At 43.2% G+C, this 14626-nt stretch overlaps 1 protein-coding gene across 1 annotated transcript in view; it reads right to left on the bottom strand.

Moving 5' to 3' along the window:
* Positions 1-14170, bottom strand: part of LOC122556568 (organic cation/carnitine transporter 2-like) — a 75062-nt gene extending 60892 nt beyond the window's left edge. The window contains exon 1 of the mRNA XM_043703384.2: positions 13713-14170. Coding sequence (XP_043559319.2) covers positions 13713-14102 — 390 coding nt within the window. The 5' untranslated portion in view covers positions 14103-14170. The remainder of the gene's footprint in view (positions 1-13712) is intronic.
* Between the last annotated feature and the right edge of the window lie 456 nt (positions 14171-14626).

The following is a 14626-nucleotide window of genomic DNA, read 5'->3' as shown; positions in this document are numbered from 1 at the left end:
AACATTCTGAGAGACACCTGAGCCTTTCCTCGTTTTGGGGGTCACCTCGATATAAAGGGATTCCAGCCCCTGACTTAACTAACACTTGCCCCATGTTACCTTTCTCCAGCTGACTTTTATGGAACCGTACTGGCAGTCTCCACACCCACTTCAGGTTCCTGACCTTCACGTGGGGGATTACCTCTCTTAACAATCGGTCTAAGGCAGGGTGCTGAGGTAGACACAGTGACCCTGCTTTACTAGTGTACTGTATCCCGGGGCTCCGAACTCTCGGTTTCCAAGGGGACCCTAACCCTGATTTAACTCTGGGGACTCTAACCCCGATTTAACCCTGGGAACTCTAACCCCGATTTAATCCTGGGGACTCATACCCCAATTTAACCTTGGGGACTGTAACCCCGATTTAACCTTAATCAAAACCCTTTTAAAATCCAGTCTCGCACAAAGCGACTCGTTGGTATGCAAGTATGCGAGTTACCTCAAAGTTTCCATCACCACTAAGTCCCAGGAGATAAGGGATCGACTGAGTGTGAAGTTTAGAGAGAGAGAGAGAGATCAAGGTGAAGCTTACCTTATGGGCCCATCTGTCTCACGCAACCAACACTCATACAATTGCTTATTCAGTCCCCCTGGAAGCTGAATGTTGGAATTCCATCACTGCCACTGCTTCTTTTCTCAAGTTTTCACACACGAGATGCAATTCACACACACCAACTTCTGCAAAGTGTAATAAAGCCTGTACAAGTGAGGTGACCCCTCTGATATTCTTCACAAGCGTGCCAAGTTGAGCTAGAAGTGAGACCCCAAACAGAGGAAATACATCCCCTTTAACAGGTCAGTTGGTCATGCTTAGAGATGCTCTGGCCATTCCCCCACAGTCACATGCCACACTGAAGAAGGGCTTATGCCTGAAACGTCGATTCTCCTGCTCCTTGGATGCTGCCTGACCTGCTGCGCTTTTCCAGCAACACATTTTTCAGCTCTGATCTCCAGCATCTGCAGTCCTCACTTTTTCCCACATGCCACACAAGACAGACCCCAGTCACTCACAATCACGTTACTCTAAGTACAATGGTAGGATAAGATCATCGTTGGAGATAATGCAAATGCTAATGCCCTAATCCTGGGGAATCATTATACAAATGATTTTCTGACTCAATGAATCCCCAAGACAATGTTGGGATGATATGGCCTAGCTTCGAGGTGGCCCTGGAAATGAGTTCTGGCTCTGCTTCTTGCTTAGACAATTTAGGTGTGATAGTGTCAGCATTTTGGATAATCATGCAAGCGAACCTGATTGGCTGGGGATGGCGATGAAAGTATGGAAGAGGTTAAATGAGAGTTTAATTTGATAATAGTAGTGGGAGTAATAGCAAATGACTATCTAATTGGAGTGGGAATCATTTGCATTCCTTCATGACTGCCGTCCCCACCCACTTCCAGAATGTTCAATCAGTGCAGTTTAATTGTTTAATATTATTTTAATGTCTAGAGAGATATTCCCATTCAATCTTTTAACATCAGAAGAGGGAACTCGACGTTTGTGAGCTCAGCATGAAACAGACTGATATGTTTGATGAGATTGATGTCAAAAAGGGAGGATATGCTGAAAATTTTTAAAAAATATGAGGATAGATAAGTCCTCTGGGACAGACACGATATTCCCAAGGTTAGTACAGGAAGCGAGGGAAGAGATTGTTGTACCTTTGACGATGATCTTTGCATCCTCATTGTCCACTGGAGTAGTGCTGGATGATTGGAGGGTGCAAATGTTATTTCCTTGTTCAAGAAAGGGAATAGGGATAATCCTGGGAATTATAGATCAGTCAGTTTTATGTCTGTGGTGGGCCAATTAATGGAGAGGATTTTGAGAAACAGAATTTATGATTAGTTGGAAAACCATAGCTTGATTAGAGTTAGTTAGCATGGCTTTGTGAGGGGTAGGTCATGCCTCAGAAAACTTATTGAATTCTTTCAGAATGTTACAAAACACATTCATTAAGGTAGAGCAGTGAATATGGTGTTCATGGATTTTAGCAAGACATTTGATAAGGTTCCCCATGTGGGCGCATTCAGAAAGTACAGAGACAGGGATACAGGGAAATGTGGCTTTCTGGATATAGAATTAGTTGGCCAATAGAAGACAGAGGCTGGTAGTTGATAGAAAGTATTCAGCCTAGAACTCGATGACTAGCGGTGTTCCGCAGAGATCGGTTCTGGGATCTCTGCTTTTGTGATTTTTATAAATGACTTGGATGAAGAAGTGGAAGGGTGGGTTAGTAAGATTGTCAATGACATGAAGATTGGAGGAGTGGTAGATAGAGTGTAGGGCTGTTGTAAGTTGCAATGGGACATTAACAGGATGCAGAAATGGGATAAGAAGTGGCAGATGGAGTTCAACCTGGAAAAGTGTGGAGTGATTTATTTTTGAAGGTCAAATTTGAATGAAGAATACAGGGTTAAAATCAGGATTCTTGGCAGTGTAGAGAAACAGAGGGATCTTGGGGTCCATATCCATGGATACCTCAAAGTTGTGACCCAGGTTGGTTGAGTTGTTAAGGGGCATATGGTGTGTTGGGCTTTCATTCGCAGTGGGATTGAGTTTAAGAGCCACAAGCTTAGGTTGCAGCTCTCTAGATCTCTGTTTAGACCACCCTTGGAATATTGTGTTCAGTGCTGGTCCCCTCAATATAGGAAGGATATGGAAGCTTTGGAGGGGGTGCAGAGGAGGTTCACCAGGATGCTGCCTGGACTGGAGGGCTTGTTCTTATGAAGAAAGGTTGAGGGATCTAGAGCTTTTCTCATTGAGAGCGAAGAAGGATGAGAGGTGACTTGATAGATGCAAGATGATGAGAGGCATAGACAAAGTAAATAGTCAGAGATTTTTTTCCCATGGCGGAAGTGGCTATCACGAGGTGGCATAATTTTAAGGTGATTGGAGGAAGGTTTAGGGGAGATGTCAGAGGTCGGTTTTTTATGATAGAGGTGGGTGCATGGAATGCACTGCCAGCGTGGTAGTAGAGTCAGATACATTAGGGAAGAAAGTGAGGTCTGCAGATGCTGGAGATCAGAGCTGGAAATGTGTTGCTGGAAAAGCGCAGCAGGTCAGGCAGCATCCAGGGAACAGGAGAATCGACGTTTCGGGCATAAGCCCTTCTTCAGATACATTAGGGACATTTAAGCGACTCTTGGATAGGCACGTGGAAGATAGTACAATGAAGTTTACATAAGTTAGTTTGATATTAGAGTAGGATAAAAGGTCAGACAACATCATGGGCCAAAGAACCTGTACTGTGCTGTACTGTTCTATGTTCAATGTTCTATATACTCTCACACACACGCGCGTGCACGCGCACACACACACACACTCTCACACACATGCACACTCACACAAACACACACACTCTCTCTCAGATACACTCTCTCACACTCACTCTCAAGCACAGATACACACACATGTACAAACTCTCTCTCTCTCTCTCCCTCACATACACACACATATAAATCTATGGGGTGAATCATTTCATCGAAGATGTTTATTTGCAGATACATTTTATTTTGTTCAAAAAAACATACAATTTGTTGTCACAATCAGCCAGTGTGGACTCTTATAAATTCCAGCTGCCAGAATAAAACCAGCCTGATTCCAGCTTAACACTCTGAGACAGATTCTGAACAAAGCCTCAGACCTACAATTTGAGTCATAGAGTCAGAGATATACAGCATGGAAACAGACCCTTCGGTCCAACTCATCCATGCCGACCAGATATCCTAACTTAATCTAGTCCCATTTGCCAGCACTTGGGCCATATCCCTCAAAACCCTTCCTGTGCATATACCCATCCAGATGCCTTTTAAATGCTGTAATTGTACCAGTCTACACCACTTCCTCTGGCAGCTCATTCCATACACGCACCACCCTCTGCATGAGAAAGTTGGTCCCTTTCATATCTTAACCCCTCCCATGCTGAACCTATGCCCTCTAGTTCTCGACTCACCCACTGTAGGGAAAAGATCTTGTCGATTCCTCCCATCCATGCCCCTCATGAATTTTTATAAACCTCTATAAGGTCATCCCTCATTCTCTGACATTCCAGGAAAAATAGCCCCAGCCTATTCAGCTTCTCCCTATAGCTCAAATCCTCCAACCCTGGCAACATCCTTGTTAAACTTTTCTGAACCTTTTCAAGTTACAGAACGTCCTTCTGATAGAAAGGAGACCAGAAATGCCCAAAAGTGGCCTAACCAAAGTCCTGTACAGTTGCAACATGAGCTCCCAACCCGTATACACAATGCTCTGGCCATTAAAGGAAAACATACCAAATGCCTTCTTCACTATCCTATCTACCCGCAACTCCATTTTCAAGGAACTGTGAACCTGCACTCCAAGGTCTCTATTCAGCAGCACTCCGTAGGACCTTACCATTAAGTGTATACATCCTGTCTTGATTTGCCTTTCCAAAATGCAGCACCTCGCATTTATCCAAATTAAACTCCATCTGCCACTCCTCTGCCCATTGGCTCATCTGATCAAGATCCTGTTGTACTCTGAGGTTGTACTTCTTTGTTACCCACTACACCTCCAATTATGGTGTCATCTGCAAACTTACTAACTGTATCTCCTATTTTCACATCCAAATCATTTATATAAATGATGAAAAGCAGGGGACCCAGCACCGATCCTTGTGGCACACCACTGGTCACAGGCCTCCAGTATGAAAAGCAACCCTCCAACACTACCCTCTGTCTTGTACTTTCAAGCCAGTTCTTTTACCAAATGGCTAGTTTTCCCTGTATTCCATGAGGTCTGATCTTGCTTACCAGTCTCCCATGGGGATCCTTGTAGAACACCTTACTGAAGTCCATATAGATCATGTCCACCGCTTTGCCCTCATCAATCCTCTTTGTTCCTTCTTCAAAAAACTCAATCAAGTTCGTGAGACATGATTTCCCATACACAAAGCCATGCTGACTATCCTTAATCAGGCCTTGCCTTTCCAAATACATGTAAATCCTGTCCTTCAGGATTCCCTCCAACAACTTGCCCACCACCGAGGTCAGGCTCACCGGTCTATAGTTCCCTGGTTTTTCCTTACCCCCTTTCTTAAATAGTGGCACCACGTTAGCCAACCTCCAGACTTCCAGCACCTCACCTGTGACTATCGATGATACAAATAACTCAGTAAGAGGCCCAGCAATCACTTCCTTAGCCTACCACAGAGTTCTAAGGTACACCTGATCAGGTCCTGTGGATTTATCCACTTTTATGCATTTCAAGACATCCAGCACCTTCTCTTCTTTAATATGGTCACTTTTCAAGATGTCACCATCTATTTCCCCACATTCTACATCTTCCATGTCCTTTTCATAGTAAACACTGATGCAAACTATTTGTTTAATATCTCCCCCATCTCCTGCAGCTCCACACATAGGCTGGTCTTTGAGGGGCCCTATTTCTTCCCAGATACCCTTTTGTCCTGAATGTATTTATTAAAAACCCTTTGGATTCTCCTTAACCCTATTAGTCAAAGCTATCTCATGTCCCCTTTTTCCCCTCCTGATTTCCCTCTTAAGTATACTCCTACTGACTTTATACTCTTCTAAGGATTCACTCGATCTATCCTGTCTATACTTGACTTTTGCTTCCTTCTTTTTCTTTATCAAGTTCTCTGGTCATCTAGCATTCCCTACACCTACCACCCTTTCCTTTCTTGCTAACAGGAATATACTGTCGCTGGACTCTCGTTATCTCATGTTTGAAGGCTTCCCATTTTCCAGCCATCCCTTTACCTGCGAATATCTGCCCCCAATCAACTTTTGAAAGTTTTGCCGAATACCATCAAAATTAGCCTTCCTCCAATTTAGAACTTCAACTTTCAGATCCGGTCTATCCCTTTCCATCACTATTTTAAAACTAATAGAATGATGTTCGCTGGCCCCAAAGTGCTCCCCCATTGCCAACTCAGTCACCTGCCCTGCCTTATTTCCCAAGACTAGTTCAGGTTTTGCACCTTCTCACTAGATACATCCACATATTGAATTAAAAACATTTCTTGTACACACTTAACAAATTCCTCTCCATCTAAACCCTTATGACTGTGGCAGTCCCAGTCTATGTTTGGAACGTTAAAATCCCCCACCATCACCACCCTATTATTCTTACAAATAACCAAAATTTACTTACAAATTTATTTCTCAATTTCCCACTGACTATGGGGAGGTCTACAATAAAATCCCAAAGAGGTGATCCTCCCTTTCTTATTTCTCAGTTCCACCCAAACATTTCCCTGGATGTATTTCCGGGAATATCCTCCCTCAGTACAGCATTAATGCTGTCCTTCATCGAAACTGCCACTCCCCCTCCTCTCTTGCCTCCCTTTCTGTCCTTCTCCCATACACCAGCTCCTCAGCTGTACATTCATCTCCTCTATCCTCCTATTCCTACTCTCACTAGCTCGTAGCACCGGGAGTAATCCAGATATTACTACCCTTGAGGACCTCCTTTTTAAATTCCTGCCTAAGCTTCTATATTCTCCCTTCAGAGTCTCGTCCTTTTCCTTTCTTATGTCGTTAGTTCCAATGTTTACAATGGCCTCCTGCTCGTTCCTCTCCCCTTTGAGAATATTCTGCACCCTCTCAGAGATATCCTTGATCCTGGCACCAGGGAGGCAACACACCACTCTGATTTTTTGCTGTTGGCCGTAGAAAAAACTATCTGTGCCTCTGACTAGAGAGTCCCCTATCGCTTGGAACCTGACATACCCTTCATTATATTACAGCCAGTCTCAAAAGCAGAAGCTTGGCTGTTCATGCTACATTCCCCTGAGAGTTCATTACCCCCTAGATTTTCCAAAATAGCATATTTGTTTGAAATGGGAAAGCCATAGAAGACTCCTGCACTATCGGCCTACCCCAGCTACCTTTCCTGGAGTTAATCCATCTACCTGACTCTATCTGCGGATTTTCTCCCTTCCTATAACTGCCCTCCATCACACCCCCTAGCTCTTGTAAATTTCTCATTGCATTTTAATGCCCTACAACCGATCTATGCGATTTGATAGGATTCACAATCAAAGACACTTCCTGCAGACATAATCATCAGTAACATGGAAACTCTCCCTAAACTCCCACATCTGGAAGGAAGAGTACATCAGTCTACTAAAGGACATCTTTGCTCCTTCACAATCTACAGACCCAGAAAATAGCATCGTCTTTTTGCTCTAAAAAACAGTACTCCAGACTGACTTATTACTTATGCTTTATATTTTTAAAATTTAATCAGGTGTTTAATTTAGATAAATGCGAGGTGCTGCATTTTGGGAAAGCAAAACTTAACAGAACTTATACACTGAATGGTAAGGTCCTAGGGAGTGTTGCTGAACAAAGAGACCTTGGAGTGCAGGCTCATAGCTCCTTGAAAGAGGAGTTGCAGGTTGATAGTATAGTGAGGAAGGCGATTGGTATGCTTTCCTTTATTGGTCAGAGTATTGACTACAGGAGTCATGTTGTGGCTGTACAGGACATTATTTAGGCCACTATTGGAATATTGTGTGCAATTCTGGTCTCCTTCCTATCGGAAAGATGTTATGAAACTTGAAAGTGTTCAGAAAAGATTTACAAGGATGTTGCGAGGGTTGGAAGATTTGAGCTACAGGGAAAGGTTGAATAGGCTGGGGTTGTTTTCCCTGGAGCATCGGAGGCTGAGGGGTGACCTTATAAAGGTTTATAAAATCATGAAGAGCGTGGATAAGATAAATAGACAAAGTCTTTTCCCTGGGATAAGGGAGTCCAGAGCTAGAGGCCATAGATTTAGAGTGAGAGGAGAAAGATATAAAAGAGACTTAAGGGGCAACTTTTTCACTCAGAGGTGGTACGTGCATGGAATAAGCTGACAGAGGAAGTGGTGGAGGCTAGTACAATTGCAACATTTAAAAGGCATCAGAATGGGTATTCGAAAAGGAAGGGCTTGGAGGGATATGGGCCGGGTTCTGGCAGCAGGGACTAGATTGGGTTGGGATATCTGGTCGGCATGAACAAGTTGGAACAAAGGGTCTGTTTCCATGCTGGATATCTCTATGACTGTATGACTCTAGGGGACAGATATCAATAAAACACATAATCAAGAAAGAGCCCACTCTACTCACTACTGTAGACTTACAGCAAGGTTATATGTTAAAAATTGTGCACTTTTCTATTCCTGTACTGAGTTCTCCCACACTGGCTCCGCCAAGTTCAGTTATGAATTTCGCTGTTTGTTAATTTTTCCTCGATGTGCTTCAAAGTCCAGTGACACGTGATCTCAAACAGCATGTCAGATGTGCAGATTCACTGCAGTGTCAGACAGCAGTGTACGTTTCTTTCTCTTTCTCCTTCAATGACCATGTGTTCATTGCCTTTTGTCTGTCTTTTTTGCTTTTAAAAGTGCCGTTGTTTTGACTTTTTTTCCCCCAAAGTTCCAAAACAATGCAACAGCATATAAAACAGTAATTGCTGCTCCTGGAATTCAAGGAAATCACCTCCAACACCTAAAATACCTCAAAAAAGGAGTAGCTCTTACAGCCATAATTTTTCCCCTCCTCCAACTTGGCTACATTCTTTCTTTTAGTGTCTGACTTGAGATGTTGCCTTTTGTTTTTTCCGATCACTCTGCCTGATTGTCATGAAAGCACAGCATTGACATTGACTTTATAATGTGGAGGTGATGGTGTTGGACTGGGTTGGACAAAATTAAAATTCACACAGCACCAGGTTATTTGGATTTATTATTCCAACAGATTTATTTGGAAGTACTAGCTATCGAAGCGCTGCTCCTTCATCAGGTTGCTAGTGGGGCAAGATCATAAGACACAGGATTTATAGCATAAGATCATAGTGCCATGCAACTGATATGATATATTGAACAAAAGTAAACAGATATTAAGTCATTAATCTTTTAGAATGGGTTGCACGTTTCAACTCATTAATATGTAAATCCCAGAACTTTTTTTAAGTCACATTCCTGAGATAACTTAAGGTTTTATTTAAAAAAAAGGTGACATCTCAACTCAAGCAATGCATTAAAAGTGTGAGATAAAAGTCGGTCTGTATTCCAATCTTAAGTCAGACTGGTTGTATTTCCAAAGTTGGAATTTATAAAATGTCACATGATTGCTTGCATTGACTGCCTGCAGCTTGTGTGCTTTTGAGCAAAATAGAATGTACAAATTTTCAAATACAATTTTGCAAATGCAAATTCACCCCCTAGATTTATATGTGTGTATATTTGTATGCAGGTGTGAGAGAGAGAGAGAGAGAGAGAGTGTTTGTATGTGTATGTGCGCGCGTGTGTGTGTGCATGTATGCGTGTGTGAGAGAGAGAGTGCAAGTCTGAGTCTGTGCCTATGTGTGTGTGTGTGCGAACATGTGTGTGTGCTTGGTACAATATATGCATGAGTGTGATGGAGTATCAGCCTGTGGGAGGGTATGCGCATGGGTGTGAATGTGATGGTTATATATGTGTGTGTCTGACAGACAGCATGTATATGAGAGAGGGCCTGTGTGTGTAAGTATGTAAGGGTGTGTGTATATGTGTGCTTGTATGTGAGTGTGTGTGTGAGAGTGTATTGTGTAGTGGGGTCACATGTAGTGTGACATGAACCCCAGGTCCCAGTCGAGGCCATCCTCCTGTGTAATGAACTTGGCTACCAGCCCCTGCTAGGCCATTCTGCATTGTTGCATATGCTGAAGACCGCCTTGGAGTGTGGTCATCTGATGATCCGAGGCTGAATGTCCCTGACTGCTGAAGTGTTCCCCGACTGGGAGGGAACTCCCCTGTCTGGCGATTGTTGCATGGTGTCTATTCATCTGTTGTCATAGTGTCTGCCTCATCTCGCCAATGTATAATGCCTCGGGGCATCCTTGCCTGCAGCGTATGAGGTAGATAACATTGGCTGAGTCAAATGAGCACCTGCCACGTACATGATGGGTGGTGTCCCCACATATAATGGTCATATCCATGTCGACAATCTGACATGTCCTGCAATGGTTGCTATGATAGGATTGAATGGTGTTGTGGTCGATGTTGTCCTGAAGGCTGGGCAGTTTGCTGTGAACAATGGTCTATTTAAGATTTGGGGGTTGTTTAAAGGTGAGAAGTGGAGTGTCTTGGCGAGGTGCTCATCCTCATCGATAAATTGTTTCAGTTTGCGAAGTACATGGCATAGTTTCTCCACTCCCAGGAAGTATTGGACAACGAAGGGTACCCTATCTGTTGCATCCTGAGTGTGTCTCCTGAGAAGGCCATTATGGATTCTTGCTGTGACACGTCGCTACTGGGGATCAATGAGTTCACTACACAACACACGCACACACACACATACACACATACTCTCTCAATACACACACACTCTCTCTCTTTCTCTCTTGCCCCCTACCACATGCACACACACACACACACATGCATGTCTATGAAGTAAATTTGAATTTGCCGATTAATATTTGCAGATACTATTTTGTTCAAAAAACACACAATCTGCAGGCAGCTGATGCAGGCAAGGTTAGAATGGTGCTGGAAATGCATAGCAGGTCAGGCAGCATCCAAGGAGCAGGAAAATCGATGTTTCGGGCAGGAGCCCTTAATTAGGAATCAGTCAATCAATGTGACATTTTATAAATTCCTACTTTGGAAACAAAACCAGTCTGACTCAAGACTGGAGTACAGACAGACTTTAACCTCACCCCTTTAATGCACTATCTAAGCTGAGATGTCACTTTTTTTTTAGAAAACCTTAAATTATCTCAGGAATGTGACTAAAAAGAAGTTCTGGGATTTACATATTAATGAATCGAAACCTGCAACCCATTCTAAAAGATGAAAAAATTAACATCAATTTACTTTTGTTCAGTATATCATATCAGTTGCATGACACTGTGATCTTGTGCTATAAATTCTGTGTCTTATGATCCTACCCCTCTAGCTACCTGATGAAGGAGGAGTCCTCTGAAAGCTCGTACTTCGAAATAAACCTGTTGGACTATAATCTGGTGTTATGTAATTTTTAACATTGACTTTATAAACACACACCATCTGACACTATTGGTCACCTGCAGATACATATGATCTGACAAACCAGTCACACCAAGTATATGATCTTTTGATCTCTCTGCCTATAAACTCTGCCTATAAAGGGAACGGGAGGACTGCAGATGCTGGAGACCAGAGTTGAAAAATGTGGTGCTGGAAAAACAAAGCAGGCCAGGCAGCATCCGAGGAGCAGGAGAATTGACATTTTGGGCATAAGCTAAAGTATTAGCATGGATAGAGGATTGGTTGACTCGATGTAGCACAATGGCTCAGTGGTTAGCACTGCTACCTCACAGTACCAGGGACCTGGGTTTGATTCCAGCCTCAGGTGCCTGTTTGTGTGGAATTTGTACATTCTCCCTGTTTCTGTGTGGGTTTCCTCCCACAGTCCAAAGATATGCAGTTTAGGTGAATTGGCCATGCTAAATTGCCCATAGTGTTCAGGGATGTGTAGGTTAGATGCATGAGTCAGGGATAAATGTAAAGTCTTGATGAAGGGCTTTTGCCCGTAATGTTGATTCTCCTGCTCCTCAGATGCTGCATTTTTCCAGCACCACACTCTCAATTCTGATCTCTAGCATCTGCATCCTCACTTTCTCCGAACTGTAGAGGAATCAGGTAGGGGGAATGGGTCTGGGTGGGTCGGTGTGGACTTATTGGGCCAAATGGCCTGTTTGCACAGTGTAGAGATTCTACTCTATTCTAAGAGGAAGCATAGAGTGGGCATAAGTGAGTGCTATTCTACCTGGCAATCAGTGACTACTAGTGTGCCTCAGGGGTCAGTATTGGGACCACAATTGTTTACAATTTACAAAGATGATTTGGAGTTGGGGACCACATGTAGTGTGTCAAAGTTACCAGATAACACTAAGATAAGTGGCACAGCAAAGTATTCAGGGGACTGTGAAACTTTGCAGAGGAACATAGATATTTTGAATGAGTGGGCAAAGGTCTGCCAGATGGAATACGATGTTAGTAAATGTCAAATCATCCATTTCAGTAGGAGTAACAGTAAAAAGGACTATTACTTGAATGGTAAAGAATTGCAGCATGCTGCTATGCAGAGGGACCTGGGTGTCCTTGTGCATGAATCACAGAAGGTTGGTCTGCAGGTATAGCACCGTAATTAGGAAGACAAATGGAATTTTGTCCTTCATTGCGAAAGGGATTGAGTTTAAAAGCAGGGAGGTTATGCTGCAGCTGTACCGGGTGCTGGTGAGGCCACACCTGGAATACTGCGTGCAGTTTTAGTCTCCTTACCTGAGAAAGGATGTACTGGCACTGGAGGGGGTGCAGAGGAGGTTCAGTACGTTGATTCCAGAGTTGAGGGGGTTGGCTTATAAGGAGAGACTAAGTATATTGGAATTATATTCATTGGAATTCAGAAGAATAAGGGGGGATCTTATGGAGATATATAAAATTATGAAGGGAATAGGTAATATAGAGATAGGGCATGGTCTCAAGATTAGAGAGAGCAGATTTAGGAGTGAATTGAGAAGAAACCTTTTCCCCCAGAGGGTTGTGAATCTATGGGATTCCCTGCCCATTGAAGTAGTTGACGCTACTTTAGTAAACGTTTTTCAAGCTAAGAGGTTTTTTTGAACAATAAAGGAATTAAGTGGACGGCATGATGGCTCAGTGGTTAGCACTGCTGCCTCAGCACCAGGGACCCAAGTTTGATTCCAGCCTCGGGCGACTGTCTGTGTAAAGTTTCCACATTCTCCGTGTCTGCGTGGGTTTCCTCCTACAATCCAAAGATATGCAGGTCAGGTGAATCGGCCATGCTAAATTGCCTATAGTGTTAGGTACATTATTAGGGTAAACATAGAGGGGTGGGTTACTGTTTGGAGGGTCGGTGGGAACTAGTTGCGCCGAAGGATCAGTTTCCATACTGCAGGGAATCTAATCTAATTAAGGGAGACAGTGAGAGGGTGGGTAAGTGGGCCTGAGTCCACAAATCGATTAGCCATGATCTTATTGAATGGTGGAGTAGGCTGGAAGGGCCTGAGGTCTACTCCTGCTCCTCGTTTTTATGTTCTATGTATGTGTGATTTCTGATTAATCTGTCCGACTATAACCAGGTGTCATGTGACTTCTGACTTAGTCCACTCTTGTCCAATACCGGCACCTCCACATTATCCCATCGGAGAAGTAGCATATCTGTTAGTTCAACACTCCCTAAGCTGTCGACTGGAGTGTCAGTCTTGGTGGTTATGCAGGGAACGAAAGGTTAAACCCGACATTCCGTTAACCTGCAGCATTATAGTTCTGTTCTTAAAAGAAATTGGAGGAAGAGTACGGTTAAGGAAAACAAATTTAGAGGCAGGAATTGAAATTCAAATCACAAATGATTTGAAACCCAAAGACACGGAAGCAAATTAAAAATTATATCCATGGATCGAGATCCTGCTGAAAGCTAATCAAAAGACTTGCAAATGAATTTTCTGGATCACTACACAAACCAAATGTTGAGTCATTTGTCAGTTTTGCTGTTCTGTTCTCCCTCTGCCAGGTGAAGAGCGGCTTCTCAAGTTTACTTTCTAATACATCTGCACATTCCTTGCGGAGCAATATCGAGATACATGACATTTACCTTCACAAACTCCTCCCTGTCACAATCACAAACACTGTGGTTGCTCCAGCCGCTTACCTCGCTGACGATGGTGGAGATGTACTGCTCCTTACTGTACACCCATCCATCCAAACAGGGCTCCTGTCCCACCTCAGAAATATTGACGGAATCCGGGTCAGGGAATATCTCCGAGAGATTCTTGATCACATCCAGCCGGTACCGTCTACATTTGCTGTACTGGAGTTTGTCCTTGTCTTGTTCCAGAGGGATCGTGCGGTTCATCCACGCTTCACTGAGGTTGAGGTGCCCGGGAATTAAACAGCGGTGTTCAGGAATATCCCCGACAAAAACCATGTTTATCCCACAGTAACCATTGGGAAAGACACTGAGGCTCAAAAGGAAGAAGATAATTTTCTGGTAAGGTCCCCATTCTCCGAGAAAAGCGGTGATTTCATCGTAATCCCGCATGTTAGTGACAGTGGGAGAACGGGCAGCGACTCCCTTCCTAAAACTGCAGCGATTTGGCTGTTGGAGGATGCGCCTTAACCTAGAATTGACTTAGTCTTCATCCAGAACTTTAAACTCCTTCCAGATAGAACAGCATTTGTAGAAACTCTGCTGTCCAAACACAGCGAATGTCAGATGCTCATTATGAACAACATCACAAATTACGCTGATGACGGAATGTCAACAACTTCTTGTGTTGATAACAGCTTTGTCTGCCTGACGTTTCATATTTCAGATTATCTTTGTTTCTACTTTTTTCCTTTTGTGTGGCATTTAAACATTTTTTTCACAAAATAATGTAAAAGTAAATATGCACATGCTGGAAATATGAAATAAAAACAATTGTCCTCTCAAAATACTCAGCAGCAGCTGTAATTGTTTCAGTTCAATGGTCTTTCATAACAACTAAAGCAAAATGGAAATAAAAAAGTTTTTAAGTCAGTACAATGGGAACTAAAGTTAAGGATCCTCTTGGAAGGAGCTAT

The sequence above is a fragment of the Chiloscyllium plagiosum genome, unplaced genomic scaffold (genome assembly GCF_037043375.1).
Source record: "Chiloscyllium plagiosum isolate Xiang-an unplaced genomic scaffold, Cpla_swu_hap1 HiC_scaffold_16, whole genome shotgun sequence".
NCBI classification, from domain to species: Eukaryota; Metazoa; Chordata; class Chondrichthyes; order Orectolobiformes; family Hemiscylliidae; genus Chiloscyllium; species Chiloscyllium plagiosum.
Note: the sequence above shows the minus strand (reverse complement) of the source record. Positions and strands in the feature narration are given on the sequence as shown.